Below are 22045 nucleotides of genomic sequence, written 5' to 3'. Positions count from 1 at the left end.
ACAAAGAGGAAAATTTTGATGGACAAGTATAAGCTATTTCAATGTAATCATCATGGGAAACAGCAGACAAATAGATTGTATATTCGATTTAGGACATCTTCCCTCAAATTAGAGCACATATAAAAAAACCACCTAGGAGGCTACTAGAGAAGACTCTAATCACAGCTAGTTACATAGTAAAGATGCAAAATAATTGTGTTTGAACTCAGGGAAGAAAAAGGTTGGGAAGGGATACGTGTGTTTAAAAAAAGGGAAGACTGTAAATAATTTTACTATGTTAAATTCCTCTCTGCAATAAAACCCCCAAGGAAATTTAAGCACAATCTTTTCACTGAGCGATTTCAGAACTTGCAGAATATCCCAAGCCAAGCTAATGGTGACAGCAATTAACATAATATCTAAGCAATATTCATAGGGAAAAAAATGCAGTGGGTAGCTCAACTCAGAACTGAATTCATCACCCTCAGCTTTTCCCACTAGGGTATTCCAACAGTGTAGGCTATTAGTTGTATTAATACCCATGCTGCATTTCTGAAACAAATGCAACTTAGGCAAAAATATCAATGTTACATGCTAATAGCCCTTCATAAGAAGAGCTCCTATGCTTATCACTTGAACGGCTTCATGGAATTACATCACTACCTGCAGTAAATCACTGTTTGTCATTGACTATTGATAGCAGGAATCTAGGAAGTAACTGAACCCTGAAAAACATACTGCCACTGAATAACCTCACCACTGCTATGTACCAAACCCAATAAATATGACACTTACAGAGCCTGAAAAGGCAGAACACGGTGACCTCATATTCGAGGCAATGGTCGGTAAGTTATCCTGTATCACGATCAATATCAAGGCTTACGCTGACTTAGGAGGGTTTAATTAGCATTATGTTTCTTCTTTTTTTTTAGGTTTATTTTGTTTTGGAGTGAGACTGTATTTGAATGCTTTGCTAGAGACAGGGAGAATAAAACCGTAACATCCGATGTTTCCAAAAGCCCTTCCTTTTGCTTGCTGCACTTATGCCTACTGCTGATTATATTTTAATGTTTGTCCAGGCTTTGCCTTGCAAGCAAATCACATAAAGAAGCATTCTGACTGCATTTACATATAACTTATCCATAAAAAGTAGAGAAGACAAGTAAACAGAAACAAAAAGTACCCATTAAGTAATCATGCCCATTCGTCCACCAAAGGAGTATTATTCCCTGTAGTATAATGAGCAATTTGGCCATGCTGGCCATAAATTATCTGAAAAATGAGGCTGCTTGCTTTTTCCTTTGGGAGATTATTACACAGTCTGAGAGATTTCACTAATAGATTCTATTTCTGATGGTAAACCTCAATTTTTCTGAATATTATGCCTCTCATCTCAGTGAAATATAGGACAGAGTTAGAAACTATTCCCAACTCGCTGAAAGACTTCCTGTGTGCAGTGTAGCAGCTCTGCCCACATTGATCCCCATCTTGCACAACAAGAGCAGACACATACCCCAGCAGTGGATTATGCTGGAGCACTGCAAATATACTTTCTAGCTTATTCCATAGGGTCCTTTCAGCCTAGCCATCTTTCAACAGAGATCACAACACTACCAGATTCAACACAGTGCTAAATTCTGCAATTTCAAAAAAAAGGAAATTTCAATATATAAGATGCCTAATTAGATATTCCAAAGTCAAAATAAAGACATCCTGAGCGTCTCAGGAGCTACTTAAGAATAATAGACTTCTAATAACAAACAAGAAGGTATAATGGAGATAAAGGTGACAAAATCTCAAGCATATCCAAGTATAAATCCTGTAAAAAATGCGAGAGATTCACTTAATCATGTGAAAACAGAAGGAGCAACTAAGGAAGAAAGAGACACTGCTGAAAAGCTGCTGATTTGTTTGTTGTCACTGGAAAAGAAACCACAAAAACTACATCTAGTGAGGAACACTTTTTTTTTTTATTTTCAGTTACCAAAATGCCTGCAGAAATAGAGGTACTAAAAGGAATGCTCTCAGGATAATTTGATAATAAAGGTGAAATAAACCACCAAACCCAGATACAATTTATCCAAGCTTTTGGACGTTTCTTAATATGTAGGGTCTGAATTGCTAGTAACAAACAAGCAAAGAAACGAACATCAATCTAGATCTAAATGGACTAATTTCTGCAGCCTTCTTGGAGTCGTGCCCTTTAGCTCAGCACTGTTCAGCATGCCCACCTTGGCCATGTGTGGCTGCACTACTGACAAGGTTGCACATCCCCTGCCCTCACACTGTGGCTGCATCTGCTTCTCTTTTGATCATCTTAATGAAGGAGTGCTTAAAAAGGAGTGGGGGACAGGAGAGGCACCACACTGGCATAATCGATTCAGACAGCCAAAAAGCTTCTGTTACAGTCTCTCACAGTAATTTGCTTTAAAAAAAAATAAAACTAGGCAGTGAGTACTTTTATATGGAAAAGGCTACTCACTATTACGGATCAAACCTTGATTAAGGGACTGGAGAGGCAGAATAAATGGTCAGTTTTCATCTTGGCAAAGGCCAAGTAACTATTCAATTTGCGTAACAGACTGTTTAATATATTTATTAGAAATGTGAAAAAGTCATGAACAGAAAATTCTGCTGATGAAGCAAGTCATGAAGCAAGGCAGGCAACTTTAGCTAAATTGCAAAGTTCATCACTTTGAGAGGAAGCTGATGCTGTATTTACAGTCACCCACATAATCTTAATATTCCTCTCCTCTGCAGTGAAGGATATGTGCTTCTGCACATACGAATTAGAGAATTAAACCAATTCCTTAGGATTAATTAAGGAATGTATCATCATGTATGTGAACCTGGCAACTAGAATTCTCTTCTCTCTCTCACTTCCTAACATTCCGAGGCTCAACTTTGAAGCCCAATGAACTTTTTTTCCTACATAAGGTTTTGACATTCCTCTGTCCTTGGCCTTTGTTTCTCATAGGAAACAAAAACCCACAGAACAAACTTAGTAAATCACTACAGTAGAGCTGAAAATGGAAATATGCAGCCATTTTAACACAAGATGTTACTGCTGAAAGAACGTATTTTGGCAGGAAAGCTACAATGGGCCAGTCTTATCCAGCTGTAATCTCTTCCATTCTGCCCTTCACTTGTCAGCGCAACTGCTGCAAGAGTTCCCTGATTTTCCCAGAGCCCTGCATGCTGCACCAGGGGGTGGCAAACCTCATGACAGCCCCAGATACTGGCAGCTAACGCTTCCAAGGAAAACAACCAGGTCTTCCTACACGTTGGCCAAATTTAGGGAGAATTCCACAATAAGGAAAAGGCACTTTTCCACTTTTCCTCCATATCCCATGGAGGTGACTCTACTGTACATCAAAACACTGATGAATTACTGATGCAAAAGTCTTTTAGAAAATGAATTGTAAACCATTCTGAATCAAAACACAAGGTATCCTAAATAAATTAGTTGGCAGCAGTATCTTTTTGATAATACAGGGCCAAACAAAGATGGATCAGGTGATCTACATTTCCTTTCTCATAATGGAAAAGCAAGGAGTAATTGAATTATGTCAAATCAGGTAGAATTCAAACCTGATAAATACTTCATCACAGAACACATTGTTAGATGGCAGCTCTTTGATGATGCTTTGGTGTGCAGAAGTAGCAACAGAACAAGGAGATGCATAATAAAAATATCTCAAAAACCATTTCCTTCTAAAAATATCAGTAAAGAGTATAGAGTTCATTTGTCCACCCGGCTCACAGATACAACTATTATGAGAATCCCCACCTTCCTACTGAAGATACTCTGAGGTAAAGTATCACAAAATAGCATTCTTAGCCTTAAGAACATGCACTGCCAGACCATTCTAAGCAATTTCTTTTTCTTCCTGTTCCCCCACACCACTTTAATGATTTATTCAAAATACTTTATTAATTAATCATGCACAACCACAAAATGATTGAATTGCAATCTACAAACCATTTAGGTACGAGTCCACGTGGGACTATGCAGATCACAATCCCAAAGTGAAGCATGAGAAGGACAAAGAACACCTTGGTTGGAATGGGTGTGGCACACACACAGCACCCATCCACCCAGGCACAAGTGTCACCAGCAGAGTGCAGAGAACCCCATCTGTTACAAACAAACCTACTGCCCAAAGCGAGGTGGGAAGGCTGTCATGAACTCTGCTGGCTGCTTCCCTCTCATTTCTGAAACCGCATGGAAGGTACATGATCGAGCTGCCCCATCCATTATATATCAAGTTACATAGAATATTCATTGTATGAGTTTTTTTTATGAACTCCTTCACTTTTACAGAAATTCTTCAGGTAATAAGAATACTTCATTCTGCATTCCCCAGTATTAAGAAACACAGCTGAAGTGTTTTCCTGGCTGTGAAGAAAGGGTCATAACCTTTGTAAAAGCAACTACCAATACTGATTATTGCACCTGAGAACTAAATAGCATCTAGAGTAAAGCTGCCCTGTCCTGGAGCATTATCCTGCTCAAATACTGCTATCCTTACCTGTAAGGCTTCTTTCTCAATAGGGGAACCTCTGCTCTGCTATCAGGGTGCTCTGCCTCACTTCAGAAGTGCCAAATCTCTTCCTGTCCCCCATCTACTCATTTATTTTCTTCTGTTACTTCTGATTTTTAACAGTCAGCAACTTCCCAACCCACTGCCCCTCGGTTTTGTTTTGCTTTTTAAGACGCCTATCTCCCTCCAGTATATTTTGTGCTCTAATTCTCCTTTCTCCAACCTTTAGCACCCCTTCTCCTAAGATTCCCAAACTTATAGGGTAGCATACTCTCCGTGGAGCTCCCAGACAGGACACGGGAACGCACTGGGGAATGCATAGGGAAGAGGGCAGCTTGGGCTATGCTGAGAAACAGAAGGTTACCACCCAGCAGAATAGGAACAAGAATCCTTCTGCAGTACCTCTGCTCCACAAACAGCATTTGCTTCACTGCAACAGCTCCCAGGTTGAGAATGTAGTTCCAATCTCTCCTCAGCCTCTACAGAATTACAGATCAGGGGCAGCCCAGCTACTAACAACCCAATGTCACCTCTCTTCCCCAACACTTGGGGCTCTATCACATCAGAGATTCCCTCTGCCACCACAAGAAGTCTGACCCAGCCAGGTCTACCTCCTGGCCTGGGCCAAGGGAGAGGACCAGAAAGGGGCACAATCTTCTCCTTGCAGGCCAACCTTACCTCTAAGTGGATGCCTCATAAGAAGTGAAGACAAACAGCCTTACCAGGCCATCTCCAAAGTCCTCCTCCCACCACGCACATTGTAATTTTATATTTCTAAATGAAGTCACAATCAATCAGCTAGAAATCAAAAGGCCCTGCATTTCAGATGCAGGTGAAAAGTAAAAAGCAAGCACAAACATTAATAATGGTTATTTGCAGCAAGCAAAGATGAATAAAGAAAGATACAGTCAAAGCAAAAGAAAGCAAGCATGTAACAGGTACATACTTCTACAGATTTTCTGGTCTAACATAACCATTTCCTAAGCATTTTCTGTGCAGTCAGTAGTCCCATTCCCTCCTTTTTCAATGCCAATTTTTTAGAATTAAAATGATTAACCTATTTTGTGACACGCTCTCCAAAATGTCAAAGAAGCTGAGGCCTGGGTGAGAAGCACCTTGCAGAAATATATCTTTCTTATAAAAGCTAAGAATAATTGAATCCTTCATAAAAACTGCTGTATTATTATTACAGAAAGAGAATATCTTTTCACTTACTGTCCTTAATTATGAATTTTTAGTATGTAGGGCACAAGTGAAAAAGCAGTTGTGATTAAAAGCTAACTGCATAGGACAAAAGATTGGTTACTTGCAGTCCCTGGCTGATAACCATTAATTTAACTGGTATCAGGATGACCTATCTCTTCTTTCATCTACTGTTGAAAAGATGTATGTAACGTAAATTATTAAGGTATTAATTAATAAATGTACAGTACAGGAGGTTTTTGTGCTCTTTTTTCTTTTTCTTTTTTTCCTCCAAGAAATCATTTTTACTGCAAGCAATTTTGCATGTCGTTTTGGACTATATTTTATCCTTGCTAAAAAAAGTCTGCAAGAAAATCAGTGCAACATTGTTCAGTATATTTTGACTTTCCAAGCAGATGATACTCAAGGCAGTATTACAGGCTAGTTGCATGGATAGTAAGCCTTTTTAGGTAATACAATTAACTGCAATTAATGTCAGGTATTGCAGAAAAAAATAATTCACACTGTTTATAATAAACACCATGATACTAAATTCGGGCCTGATTTAAGGTAAGACAAAGTCTAGGAAGACTAACTGGTATAGCTGGAAAGAATAAAGACTGAAGCATACATACTTTCAAGACAGAATAAAGGTTTTGATGATGCAAAATTTGTCTTTTTTAATATATCAGATGAGCATAATAAAAACTACTGGCTTTTCCCACATCTTACCTACATCTTCAGATCATAAGAGAGAGAAATCTATCAGTATATGTGAATGCAGTTTCAGTTATTTCATGAACATTCTGTGCATTTTAACTACGAATTTAATCACTTTGGGGTAGGAACTGATAACAAATAAAAAGTAATCATCTGTACTATGAAGCCAACCCTGAAGACTTGCACACAAAGAGGAGGAAAGGAGAATGAATAAAACTTCAGCAGGAACACAAAATTGAGTCTATATAGGAACAGTATCCTATAAAAAGACAAAAAAGGAGAAGCCTGTAGAGCACATATTCCTGTAACAGATTATGGGAAACCTACATGTTAACACGTCCCTGCTGTCAAGTTTTCTAACAGCTAGGAGAACCAACAACAGTGTCTCTTTTCTCCTTTTACAACCTGGTTTCCTAAGAGAAATGCAATTTAGGAGTGGTAGGAATTACTCCATTTACCCAGCTAGTACAAGTCTATGTTCCAGCACACAGCCTCCGGGGTCCATTTCTTTTGAATGCTAGACTTCTCTGGTACACTTTAAATGCAGAGGCTAGTGACAATGACATCACTTTGACAATTTCTACAATTCTACATTTTGTTTAATATATTTAATTTCACTCTCAGACTATTGCTTTGATTTTTCACATCCAGGACTTGCGCAGAAAGAATTCTTATCTGTGATTGACAAATTCTGCAGAAAAAGAATCAGCTCTGTGAGCACACATTTCTTTTCTTGAACCAATAAAAGAACATCTACTGGACAAAAAATCAGTTTAAAAACTGCAAAATCAAGAAACCCTTTAACCGCTTGAGAATTAAATAGATCGTTCCATTCTTTGAACCCACTTTCAAGACTACCTTTTTATTATGGCCAGAAAACTTATTATTGGACAACAAACTGTTGCTTCTTTCAAGCATGAATCACTCAGGATGACAACAGAAACCAATTTGATATTTGAAAATGAAAAGGAAGGAAAAGAAAGCATTTTCCTCAGGACCAGAATGCAGGAAGAGGACTTTTTAGATGAGCCAGGGACCTGGTGAGTTGTTCAGAAGACACCTAAGCTAAAGACTTCTGAGGAAAGACTGCAACCTCATGCTTAAGAGCTTGAATAAGTTGCAAAATGTTCCCTTATCCACCATTTCCAAGTTTACGTACATGGCACAAACAGATTTCCTCCAATTGTCCCAATCAATCATAGAATCATAGAATGCTTTGGATTGGAAGGGACCTTTAAGATCATGTAGTTCCAACCTCCCCCTGCCATAGGCAGGGACACCTCCCTCCAGACCAGGTTGCTCAAAGTCCAATCCAGTTCTGGAGAGCCAGGCTAGATGCATTTTTGACTCTGTTTGAAATAATAGTTATACTCTTCACTATAGCTTATCCTTTCTCTGCTTACCAGTTTTAAATAAAACCTGCTTTGGTGTAAGTTTGTCAGTGGTGTCTCCTCACAAAAAATACTGGTAGGTTCCGACAGAACCTCAAAGTTCAGGTTTTGGTAAGTACAGCAAATGTGAGTAGAAAGCTGCTGTAGCTACTAGTAAATAGGTTATTTAAAATGAAGGTAATGAGAGAAGGTCTTTAGAATTAAAATCTGGAAGGTTTCCCCCACTCCATTTCCTCCCCCAGCTCATCCAGTCTCACCACTAATAACATTCCATAGCTTCTGCACTTCTATCTTTGTAGGCCCCTTAGCAATTCAACTTCAGGATGAGGATTTGTCAAAAAAACAACTTCTCTTGTTCTCTTCCTGTTCTAGAGCACAATAAACTCATTTTAAGTCAAAAACCTACTTGTGAACTTGGAGATATCACAGCAGAAGAATTAACTTTAAGTGGCCAAGATATTCCTGCGTGTCTGTCATATTCATCTCTGGCTTTTTAACACAAAAATCCTTTCTGTGCTTTTATGCCTTTTAGTAAGTTTATATCATTTCAAGTCTTTGGGAGTCAAAGGAATAATTTAGGAAGAGTAATCACAAAGGTATATTTTTTGCATTAAACTTAAGTACATAACTAGGTTGCACTAAAGATATTCTTTTTGTAAGAAGACTGCAACAGAAAAGGGACTCTGCAAAGTCTACCTCTGTAGTATCTTATGCTGTGGATTTTTAAAGTTGTTTAAAAATATTTCTGTATCAACTTTCACTTAAAAGAAACATCAGTTTCATAACACAGCTTTCAGCAACAAAATCAAACATTTGACCAAATGCTATATAAAATCCTTTGGAAATGAATGATTCTCAGTCTACATAACGAAAAGCAAAAGCAACGCTGTATAATTTCAATACTAGATACTTAAAAGAAAGATTTTTCTGTACTAGTTAGGGCTCATGCCTGTTCATCAGGCTTGTCAAGTAAAAACATATTTTGTCAAGGAGTTTAAGCAGTTTTTCCCATGCCTCTGAAGCCTAGCATAGCCTGTAACAATTTTATTCAGTTTTTTTTTTTTTTTTTTTTTACTGGCGGAAAGCACTGGACACTCATCTCGTCACAGACTGGATGCAAGCTTGCCTCTTGCCTACACGGGCTCTATCAAACCACAAAAATTCATCAGAGAAAAAACATCAAAGAACCTTAATTTTATCTCCAAAAAAGTCAGGATATTACCTTCAGACATTTGGAGCGTGCATGTCCCTGAATATTACAAAAGGAAACAAGTGGTGTATCATACATGAAAGACTCTCTAAGATGTTTAATGTAAAATAGATACTAAGGTAAAAAAACAGAAATTATCAGAGTCTGAAAAAAACATTCATAACTTCCTACTATAAGGCTGAGAAACAGAAGAAAACGCACAGTTTTAATCATTCAGTTTTAATGACATAATTGAAATCACAGAAGCTTAATACCTCTGCTGTCAAAATACTTCCAGTTACTTTTGATCTATCTCAGCTGGATGAAAGTATTTGCATGTCTCTGATACTCAAATCATATTCCAAAACACTTCTCCTAACATTCAAGTAATGCGTGGATACTTTTATTGAAGTGACTGTTGTGCAGAAATATAAGTACAAAGACCCTGGGCACTGAAGACCGAGTTCTCTCTGCTTCTCTTGAACGAGTGTAGAAAGACCAATAGTGAGTTCTGCATACAGATCATTGTCATCATAAGCTAGTAAGTCAGAAGCATTATTAATCTATTAGTTGAGACTGGTTAATCATGCCCATAATGTCTCCTTCCTTCTGAAGGGGAAAAAATAGTTCAGAGTCTTTACTAGGTGATGTCCACTTCATTTCTGTGGTCGTTTGTACTGCTCTACTCCCCACATCCACTGATCTCCTATATTTGAATACCTACCTTTTAGCAGAATTCTGCACTCCTTAATAAAAAGATTAGAAAACTGAGCATATGAGATTTGATGCTTTAACACTCACCAAAGGAGCAAAGTGCTTTTACAAACATTTGTCAGACGGTGGTTTGATATGCAGACTTGAGGGGATAAAAACAAAATCAAGTTCACTATGCTACTGCATTCCTCTCATTCCAATTTTCTCTATCCTATAATTAGAGGTATACACATTGTATTTCGTTCCTAATCCACTGACAAATATTTGGCCACAGTGCAATCTTTTAATTCTTTGTGAAAAAAGACTTTAAGTATGAAAATATCCAAAGATCATAGCTCTGAAAATATTTAGTACTTATGAGGGGAAAAAATGCCATCTGCTGGGTACAGCTGAGGACTGAGATTTTTTTTTTCTTTCCTTGCTAACATGCTATGCTCCCCTGTGAGAGTTTTCTCTTCACTTTGGTTGTCATTTTTCCCCACCTTAAAAACTGATACAAATATGTGCAATCCTTCTGGGGAGTATGCAATAGCTGCCTTGTTAAAACAATGTCTGAAGCTTCTTACTCTCCTATCTCGCAAAGAGCAAGAGGTCTGTAAGCAATGGATATGACGACCAGCATACCAATTAGAGTGTTCTTAATCTTTACATTACACTTTTGGATCATCTTTACAATCTCCATGACTTCACAAGCTTTTCTATCTCCACGTGTCTAAATTTTACAGTTAGAGAATTGAATTTATGTAGCTTACACAAAGCAGAGCAACACACCACTATCTATTTCCCTATGCAGCAACTTTGCTACTATTCAAAAGCCAGCGATGGAACACTGGTTGCTGCAGAACAGTGCAGAACAGGTTGGTGATCTGGCCTTAAATGAGGAAAACATGGCATTGAAAATCATAGTGCACAAAATGGAAAAATAACCAAAAGAAGACCAGAATGTCCAGTATAGAAATATACAAAAAGAGCTAAGAATTGGAAAGAGCCAAGTGTGATTTAATAAAACGGATTACTTTTAACATGGACAAAAACTATGAGGATGGGGTTTTGTACTCTATGCTTACATACGGGAAAGAGAATTTTGTTTCGACTCATAAAAGCCAAGGGAAACGTTTTTGTTGTTGCTGTTTTTTTATTTACAACACAAAGCAGCAGCTGTCACCTGTTGTGTGTGTACATACACACACATTCACACTGAGGCATATACATTTACAAATAAAATAACATGATTCATTTCAAGTGAAGCTGAAGCAACTTACAATATTGGAAATTCGGGCTCCAAAATGAAAATAAAGGCTTATTTCTCACGTATACAATGATGCTAAAAATGAAGTGGGTCCTGTGAAGGAACATATCTTCCTTCCATGTGTTTAAGATAAAAGCATTGAGGTTGATTTCAAAATAGAATTTAGTATAAAGCCATGCTTATACTTCACAACTGCTGTCAAAAGACTGTTTGGTAAAAAGCAAGCAAGCATAAAAAGTATGAAAATAAGGGATTTTGGCCTTTATAGGATCCTCCAGTATGAACATGCTTGCATATGTTGCCAGATGGAACCAAATATCTACTGAAACCTATTAATGGCTTTTGCAAAGCACTAGGTATTTATTCCCTGTCAAAGCGCACAATGCGCCTAAGCTTGATATCCAGCAGTTACTGTTCTTTTCCATCCTGCTTATATAAATAACAAAATGGATTCTGCATTGCCATTGAATCATCACGCCTTGATTATGCAAATTGATCTCCTACAGACAGACACATGTACCTATAGTCTCATTGACATTAATGTGTTTGTACAGGATAAGCATCTTTTCCCAGAAAAAAAAAAAAAAAAAAGCCAGGTGTTTGCCAAAAAGATGGCACATGTGAATTATCAAACCTGTGGCAGATCCTAAGTCATTACAGCAACAGATATTAAAAATACAACTTATTTCCTCAGAATGCAAATATCCCTTCAAATGTTAATTAAAAAAATTGTATTGGGCATTTTTTTTAATCACATCATCCCAACTTGAATACCTATAAAAGAAGAGACACTGGATAATTCTAAAAATAATTACATAGGTTTCTTTTCTAACGTCTCTAAGGCTTTAAGATAAGTGGATGTACCAAGAGTTTATCTTGGCTATCAAACAGAGAAGGTGAAACTGCTGATAATCGGAATGTTCTAGAACACTACCACTGCATGCATACTGTATCGATAACAGACATGGTAGAAATGCAAACAACCTGTATCAGGGCCATTTATTTTGTTGACGTGCTTTGCCGATTCCAAAACACTTGTGAATGCAGTCAGACACAAAAAGCTGGACTTCTATTTTCTAACCCAATTCCAGAACACTTTTTGATGGTATCAAAGCAAACTGCATTGTACACTTGGAGTTACGATTGCCATGTATTATTTTTATCTTTAATATATTCATTATTTAGCACTTATATTGGTTCTTTTATGATTTGTGAGGTTGGTATTATCAGAAAATTACATAATAAATTGTTCAGAGAAAGACTGATGAAGAGTACAAAAACATATACAATATCTTTTGCTGTCCAGATTGTTTGTCCAACTCTTGCTGTGATAACTTTTTCCCTCTCTCACTTTGTTTTATTCTTCTTTGAAATACACCACAGCACGCAAGGAAGTAAGCTGAGTGAACCTTTTTTTCCTTAAATAAAAGGTTCTTCAGTTCAAATACCATGGAAAAACACTTAGTTTTCTTAATTAGAGATCTGTAACAATTTTACGCTAATGCTCTTTTCCAAACATGTTTTTAAATGTACCAATCTGTAAAGTAGAAATGACAACAAAAATCTCTAATTAAGCAACAAACTGAAACAAAAAAAAACAAAACAAAATGTAATTGAACATTAATTAATACTTCAGGCGATTCACGCAGGGAAAAACATTCTGAATAAAGTTATCATTTATGGCATGCTCACAAAAATCTAGCAAATACTCCTTGCCTGAAAATCACAGTTACTACATGCAAAAATACAAGTCAAAGAAGATTGTAACACTTTACATTGAACAGCATGTTCAATAATATTGTCTCTTGACTCCCATACTTAAAAAGTTAAATTATACTGGTACAAAAGAAAAATATGCTCACAAATGAACTTCATCAAGTTGAAGATGCATCATCTATTACTCAAAACTTTAGCAAAAGGAAGATGAACATTTCCCTTATTTAAATTACACAGTTTTTAAATTATGCATCTGGCAAACCAACTGGATCAGGATGCCCAGTGCCCCATCCAACCTGGCCCTGAATGCCTCCAGAGATGGGGCACCCACAGCTTCTCTGGGCAGCCTGTGCCAGTGCCTCACCACCCTCTCAGTAAAGAATTTCTTTCTAATATCTAATTCAAAGCTCCCCTCTAAGTTTGAAGTCATTCTCCATTGTCCTATCACTACTAGATCATGTAAAAAGTTGGTCTCCCTCCTGCTTATATGCTCCCTTTAGTACTGGAAAGTTGCTATGAGGTCTCCCCTCATGACCCTCCTCTGGACCCGCTCCAACAATTCTGCATCCTTCCTGTACTGGAGGCTTGGATGCAGTAGTCCAGATGTGGCCTCACAAGAGCAGTGCAGAGCGGGAGAATAACATCCCTCACTTGCTGGCCCCCCCTCTTTCAATGCAGCCCTGGATACTGTTAGCCTTCCAGGCTGCAAGAGCACTCTGCTGGCTCGTGTCCAGCTTTTCGTCCACTGGAACCTCCAGTTCTTCTCTGCAGGAGTGAGAACACAACACATATCTGGGACTGCCCCGACTCAAATGGTAGCTCTTTGATCTTGGCCTTGTTGAACCTCATTAGGTTCACATGGACCTACTTTTCAAGCCTGTCTGGGTCCCTCTGGGTGGCATTCCTTCCTTCTACTGTACCATTCAGCTTGGTATCATCAGCAAACATGCTGGGAGTACACTGGATCCCACTGTCTATGTCACTGATAAAGATGTTTAAGAGTACTTGTACCGAGATGGAATCCTAGGGGACACCACTCATGACTGGTTTCCACCTGGACATTGATCCATTGACCACAACCCTTTGGCTGTAGCCATCCAACCAACTCTTTATCCAGTGAACAGTCCAGCCTTCAAATCCATCTCTCTCCAGTTCAGAGATAAGGATACAGTGAGGGACCATGTCCACGGCCTTGCACAAGAAGTCCAGGTAGATGAGATCAGTTGCCCTTCCAGCTGTTTGTTATAACCATTTGTCTTCCCCCATGCTAGAGAAGTGTGTTCTTATGCATTCTGAAGAAGCTGTCCTTGAGGGTAAGCCAGCTCTCCTTTACCACTCTGTGCTTTAGGGGAAGCTGCCTTTGGATATCACCTATTTGTTTCCTGAAAAAGCCAAAGGCAGCTATCCTGAAGTCTGAGATTATTTCTCCATCGCCTTTCTACTATCTTAGATTTGTTCAACTAGGGATGGCATCAATTCTCAATTTTCTGGTTAGTTCCTTCCGATACACAAGTAGCAAGAAGTGTAAGCTACATGTCTGAATATAAACTTTAGAAAAAAATTCAAATCCAAGGTAAAATAAGATAGAGTATCCAAGACACACGATAAGCAACTTTTAGAGGAATATGATATCTGGGAACCTTTCTTGATCTCATTTACAGATAGAAATGGTTCAAACAGAATGGATAATGTTTATGATAGCTGACACAAACCACAGCGAAGTCTACTTTAAGAAGAAAACAAGTTCAAGAAAAAGGAAAAGGGTCTACAGAACACACAAATCTACATTTACATTCCAGTTAGCAAGCATATAAATAATCTTCGGATGATATGAGGCAAAGCTTTTAAAAATCTGGAGAAATGAGTAGCTAAAGTAGAATAATTATCTGACAGATGGAGATTGCCCAAGGCTGCCACTTCAACATATGAAAAGATGAGGCTGAGTTCATTTTTGAAATCCAACATTTGAAATTCCAAGAGCATTTTGTGTATTAGTTGTGGAAGGTATGACATTATGTTCAGTATACCAGGATATAAATACAAGTTAAATTCAAATACTTACTTTAAAAATTATTTTTAAAAACTTCATTGCAAAAATATTTTAAATACCCTCATCTAAGTGGTACAGCACGCATGCTTCGGGTTTACAATACTGCAAAATCTATATGCTTTTGTATCTTTCATTGCAATGCCAAAGGTGAAAATTGCACATGCATATTTCTACCACAGTACTTCCCCTTCCCATACTGCCAGGCTGTTCTTTCTACACATAATATTCTCTCTCAACCTCCTTGCACAATCCAACCCCTAAATTTGTTCAGATCTAGTAAGACCTATAGTTGAATGCTCGAAGATAACAGCTTAGCAAATTACTCATTTACTTTCATTTGCAACTCTTACATTCCATAAAAAGTAAGCAACTTCGAAGCGCATACTTGCTTTAACAACAGTATGGCTATAAATGCAGTTAATATATTCCAACCTGCACTCCTCCTGCTGTCATCCCGGTGTTGTGCATCTTTGCATCTATTTGCAACATCTTGTCCTTATTTGTTCCATAATTGCTGTGGGACATCATCTGCATTCTGCCTCATAACTCCACTGTACTCAACATAAATGCAGCCCTAATCTAGACGCATCTCCAGAGGCTAGAGCAATATGGGATTATTATTTTCATCACTAAGGTACTAGTTGTAAAGCTCCCATTCTATGATGGATGACATGCAGAAGAACAAGTTTGTGTTCTTTGGCAACCAGCATTCTGCAATCCGGTAAGACTGAAAAGAGCTCGCAGCTCTAACTGATAATTTACAGACAAAATGAAAGGGCGAATGGAAAGAGAGGAGGAAGCAAAAAACACAGGTCAAAGAAACCATACTGTCAACTCCGCAGATCTTAGCCTGCTTAGTTAACTCTTAATGTTTTTAGTTAGGATTTTTTTTCAAAGCAGAACTGTGAGGAAGACTAGCTCGTAAGGTGAATAAGTCACCTTGTGACAGACAACACATCTATATGACAGCACATCAAGAACAGCATGGTTACTTTGAAACAGTTGTAGCGTTTTATTTTTCAGATACTCTAATTTACAGAACAAAAAGGACAACATAACATCTAACAAAAGGAAAACATTCCCTTGCCTATAGCTATGATATCTGTATTTGGTTGTTGATCTGTAATTGCCAGTGTAGCCACTGAAGCCCCTGCCGTCCTTAAATACACTGTATATTTCCTATTGCATTTTTCAGTACTCAAATTTCCAAGCAAAACCAGCTTTGCCTAAAACTTGTTCACCCCCCCCTTTCCAATGTGGTACACTTTCTCTTGGTTACAATAAAAAAATGATTACTAATGAAGAGTTGATGCCTCCTTCAGATTTTTTATATATATATTAAAAGAAATAAGGCTTTATCGGCATTTCTCTCTTACAAGATGAGTAAAATTCTTGACTCCTTCTCAAACCTCAAGGTTCTAGATAGAACTATGATTATTCTGCGATATGAAACGGCACTGAATCATCTAGTTCTTCGACCCAGTAAGATATTAACTCAGAGCCAGTAGAGCCCAAACCTCACTTTTCACTTGACTTTAGTATGTTTGATTCAGACAAAATTTGAAGGAACTGCACAGACTAATTAAAAGTCTGGAAAAGGAAGCACGGACATTTTAAAAGTTCTGTCCTTTGTAAGCCACCACAAAACTGGCACTGTGTAGACGTTTTCAGTTGGTATTTGCGACATTTAAATAAGGTTCAGAATCATTTTCAGGGTTTTATCTTTTTTAAGAAATATTTTTAGATTTTTAGAGGGAAAAAAATTATCTCTACTGTTTAAAAAACAGTCTTCTCTGTAACTGAGATACTGCACACAGCAATTACATATATTCCTTTCTGACAAGGTCATTTAACTCAGAGGTCATTTGTAAACAGTTGGTGAGCTTATGTCCCAGGAATTTTATTTTCCATGAGTATCATCATAATTTCAGAAAAATGCAAGGTATTGCTATATGATTAAAGTGCTTCACTTCACATTGCTGATGAGAGACAATTATCTTAGTAAATCTGAAGTGATACGGAAGAGCTGGCAAGTGGGCCTACCACTTTAAAGCATGTGAAACGTGAGGGCTTTACAGTTCAACTGTTGTGTTTCACCAAAGATAAAGAACACCTTATTCCTTCATTTAGTTAATTTAATAGGTTGTTGGCCATTGTTTTCCTGATTGTTTTCAATAAAAAATGGCTATTTTGATGTGATAAGAAGAGACTGAAACCATAAACTAGAATTCTTGCAAAAGCAACATAAAAAGAGTTAATGTAAACCATCATACTGACGCATGGATGGGCTGCTCTATGAGAATACACAGGGGACAATTACCGCGGCTCAGCTGATAAGCTGTAACTCACTAAGGTGCAACAATGCAATTTCTTACAAATATATACACTGAACAGCAGTGTCAAGATTAGGTCACAGAGATTACCAAGACCCTGTCTTTTCTCAGGATGCAATAGTATTTTTTCCTTATTTTCCTTCTTTGTTATGCGGTCTTCATCTTAATAGTGCAGCTTATTCTAAAAGTACTTCATAGACCATAAGCTTGATCCTTCTTTTTAATTCAAAGGCAACACTGCACAATATCAATACTGAAATAACTGAACCCTATACAAAAACAAATGGGTCATCCATCCGGAACGGAATTACATCTGGGGTGAAACACGGCAGCTATTTTGCAGTTAACATTACTATTACAGACTGATCTATGGATGGAAATGCACAACTGAAAGCACAGGGGAATTTTAGGTGGATGGAAAAATAATCACACCAACTAAAATCAAGCAAATTCCCTGGAGAACTTCCTCATTCATAGGAAAAATGCACAAGATTGTTTACAATTGATCAGGATCTCAATTACACACGCCATGCCAAAGACAGGTCTAACAGCTGACAGTGCTCTAGTCTCATGCTTTTGAATAAATAATAATCCCATGTGTTTTTTTTTTTTTTTCCCCACTATTTAATTGAACATGGAACCATAAATACTTGGGCAGCACGGCTGGAGTTCAGCAACACAGGTGAAACCTATAAAACCACACACAACAGCAGCACAGATGTAGATGTCTGCATTTTAGTGTTTAAAGATGAGACTGTAAATCAGAACAGAGTACCTGAAAATTTACAGGCAATCCCCATTCTCACTATTTCAAGCTGTCAAGTGTTTGAGATCAATAATTTGAGTTCAGCTCCCCAGTCAGTAAAAGATCGATACGAAGTCATACATTCTTTTCCCATAAATATTACTGCTTAAGTGTATCAAAATAACACACACACTTTTGAAATAGTACTTTAAACACATTTGCACAACTCTGCTGTCAAACATGTGCCAAATTTCTTTGTGGATTGTTGAAGGTAAAGAAAACTATTTTAGCTAAAGCATTGAAACCACTCTGAATCCTTGCTTTTAATCTCAGTGGGACTGGGGAGAGGCAGGATGCCTAACATTGTCACGTTAGAATTGCCAGTAGTAAGACATTCCGTTCATCAAAATAGAATTGTTTTTTTTTTTTTCAGAAATCAACCCAACAGGCTTTCTTCAAAGCCAGTTTAATATGGCAGTGATCAGAACTCTGGAATTGCCTTTTTGAAGTCTAACACTACATATGCTTCTTTTAAAACAACTTAGAAGTTGGTATAGTATGGATGTTTCCATTAAAAAGTTCATATTTTACCAAGCAATTAATCAGACAACCAAATTAACAAGTGAAGCAGTCAAACCTGCAATATTTTATTTATTGTTTGTGTTTAACTGGGTAGAAGTTACTGTCTCATCGGTCATTAATTAACATGAATACCTCTCTTCCAATAATGGCAAAGTATTATTTTTTACCTAGTAATTCGTTAAATTTTCTTTTTGTTAGTTGAATGTACCTGGACTCGTGCTACAAATAGCAGTCAGTATATAAGCTAGAGTAAAATGTATTTGGAAGAATTTTACTTTATTTATCTAATGCCAAGTTTCTAGCATTTTCTTTTCTTAAGCATGTGAGAGGAACATAAACGTGAACTTATTTAAGTATTACAGCATTCAGAGACTAACCTGGACACTTATATCCTTACTGATGAGCAATACATACATTTTCATGTAGCTGAAATATGGTAGAACTTTTCTAAATGTTAGGAAATGTTTCCAATTTGACAATGGAATACTCATTCTTTAATAATTTACTGCTAAGTGTCCAACTTTTTAGCAACAGTTTTGCTGGCTAATATTTTATAACATTCATCTTCTGATCAAACCATCACTATTTTAAATATAACTCAGTAGCACTGAGATTTTTCTATTTGAAATTGGTGTTAACTAGTCAAGCAAATACTTTTTTTTAAAGGTGAAATGAAAAATAGTTTTATTTTGCTTCTGAGTTATAGGCTCCTACTATGAATTTGTAAGCTTCAGCAGAAATCAAAAGAATCCTATAATAAAAGTAGTATTCCTGCCAGATACCAGGTAATTTCTTCAGCAGAAATCTTTCCTATTACACTTTCCTGTGGCTTAAATAACAGTCAAACAAATGTGAAGTGTTTGTCTGAATCTGAAATCAAACATAAAATATTCCTGTATATTTTCTAAAATAGCTGTGTTGCTTCCAAGGACTTAATATACCATTTTCAACTACAAAAATCTGAACAGATGTTTCTGACCTTATGACATACTCAGAAGTCAGTATTCAAGTATATTTTGTTGAGTAAACCCCATATTCTCAAGATACCGAACATACGTCAAATATGTTTATTAATACAATAAGCTAAAGTTAGATGAACCATTATCAGCACTCTAAACTAAGTAAGCAGTATGTGTATTAACTGTTTGACCATATTGACTTACCTATGACGCACACACAAAAAAAATAAAAGCTAAACATCAGTACTCAAACTGTCAGTTGTAATGAGACCCAGATGTTACAACAAGCAACTTAAAAAAAATAAATGAACCCAGCCCTAAACAAAATTATTTCCAAGGCAAGCTTTAATCCAGTGACTCAATCTTCGCCCTTCCCTCCCTGTTCAATATGTGCATTGCCTGAATTAGGCAGAAAGTATGTAGAATTGCTCTAAACATTTGCATGTCTCTTGCTTCTGGAGCTTACAATTTTTGAAAAAAATGAATAGTTTTATAGACAATACCAAAGAAAACCTATGAAAAAACGTGAAGTTCAGGTTTTTTCTTTAAGAAAACAAGTGTCATTTCTTGATTATGCAACATTCTAAAATGGAAGAAAGCTGATGTTGGCACTATTTTGCTTAAAAACGATAGAAAATACTTACTTTATATAAGAATTTAAGCTAACATAGCCTGTCTTCTACATCCACAAAGGGCAATGCCAAAGCCAAACAGGACTTTTGCTCGTTTTTTTTTTTTTTTAATTTTATGAAACAATATAAGGACGAGCAGTTTTACATTATAAGCATCTGCTGTTGTTTTCAGTACTGCATTGATTACAATAGTTTCTATAACTTCCAGTGAACAAATTCTACAGAATATAGAGAGGCTTAGCCCCAGAAAATGTCAAGAAATATCAGAGGGGAGATTAAACTGCTAAGGGACATTCACTTGTGTGTTATAGATTTAAAAAGGGAAGAGATTACATACCCTTCTCCACCAATTCTCGTTATCTTCAGACGAAAATCAACAGAGTTCAGGCTGGGTGGCTTCCATTTCAGAATATCATCACATCGACCAGGCTTGTATTTCTGAAGCAAATTAAAAAGTGCTTTAATTATGCTTATTGGTTTTCACTGGTTTTAAAAGAAAAACTCAGCATTTTAGACTATATTAGATGTCTCTAATGAATTACAATACTTAGTGACTGAAGCAATGAATTTCATTACCACAGAGGTAGTTGTGCTTCACTACTTTATTTGCTACTCCCTTGTAAAACTGCTTAGCAGCCAAGCCACTGCACATAATACAAAACTCAGAATGGAAATAAAAATTAGCATACTTCATTGTCTTTCTCTGGCTAATGGAAAATTTCAGAAAGGAAAATAAGACAGCACAGATTTAATAAATGACAGCACTGATAGGACATGCATAAAATACGCATTTAAGATAACCTCAACATTATGAACAATTTTATGAACAATGTTTATTTTCCCCATACTGTTGGCTGACACAATGTGAAAAAGTCAGCAGTCATCATACTGACAGCTCTCAGAAAGACCCATCAGAAACATGTTCTTTGGTATCAGAAGAATTTAAGTTATGTAGAGATTAAAAAGCCTCATGACATACTGAAACATAAATTAAGGGAGCATCTGTTGCTTAAGAGAACCAAACCAGAAGTTGCCATATTTATCATAAAAGAGCAATTTTCTCTTACATTAAGACCTTTGCTTTAGCATAGTCTCTTTTATCATCCACTTCAGTTAATTAAGCTGCCATGCTGTTTATCTTCAGCTAATAGTGACAGTCAAGGCAGCTAAACTTTTCCTTACTTGAATATCTTTCATGGCAATGGAGTAAATCAGAATTAGCATGGACAGGGAAAAAGTGAAAGAATAAACTGGGTATGTACAAGATGAGAAATTTTAGTCTTAGATTCTTTGTAATTCTGAATGAGAAAGATTATTTTAAATTTACCTCATAAAAACAAACCTACAAAACCAAGAATGCCAGGTGTCTTTTGGCACCACAGTGATCACCATTCAAGCACTACACCCAAATCATGTTAAATATTTACAAAATATTCAATTTAGTGATGATAAACGTCAGGTCTAGAAAAAAGTGACAAAAGCAGATGATTATTTTTTTTTTCTGATTTTCATGGACAATTATTCTTTCCAAAATAAATGCATCCTATCTTCCTTATTACTTCTTCACAAAATGACCGTGTGAGATGTTTGCTAGACAATAGCAAGGCAAGCTTCACTTCCCATAGCTGAAACCAGAAACAGCTCCCAACAGCATCAGTCACGCATAGCAGAAATACAACAAAAATAACCTGCTTAAAGCTCTTTTTGAAAACTGAACATGGCTGTCTAAACTGCATCTTCTAATTTCTTGACCACAGCCTTGTACCGTCTGAGACTGATTGCATCAGGCTTCCTGTTCAGGTTCCTATTCAGGACACTACAGACATCTTTCAGATGTTGATACTGGAGTTGCCTACCGAACCTCCTATTCTAATCTTTCACAGCTCCGAAGTGAATTTCTCCAAAACGTTCCCCTCAACATTCAAATAAAATTTAAATTATTTATCTTGGACATTAGGAAAACATGCAGAAGAGGTTTCTGACACCTCTTATCTACGCCTGCTCCCCTTCCATGTCCTTTATTTTATTTCTTCCCAGCGATCTTCTATTTGAATATTGCC

At 36.9% G+C, this 22045-nt stretch overlaps 1 protein-coding gene across 1 annotated transcript in view; it reads right to left on the bottom strand.

Moving 5' to 3' along the window:
* RNGTT (RNA guanylyltransferase and 5'-phosphatase) overlaps window positions 1-22045 on the bottom strand; it is a 188536-nt gene that overhangs the window by 41276 nt on the left and 125215 nt on the right. The window contains exon 13 of the mRNA XM_021390753.1: window positions 20323-20423. Within this exon, the coding sequence (XP_021246428.1) occupies window positions 20323-20423 (101 nt within the window). The remainder of the gene's footprint in view (window positions 1-20322; window positions 20424-22045) is intronic.

Source organism: Numida meleagris, chromosome 3 (assembly GCF_002078875.1).
Source record: "Numida meleagris isolate 19003 breed g44 Domestic line chromosome 3, NumMel1.0, whole genome shotgun sequence".
Classification (NCBI taxonomy): domain Eukaryota; kingdom Metazoa; phylum Chordata; class Aves; order Galliformes; family Numididae; genus Numida; species Numida meleagris.
This window is presented reverse-complemented; position numbering and strand designations above follow the sequence as displayed.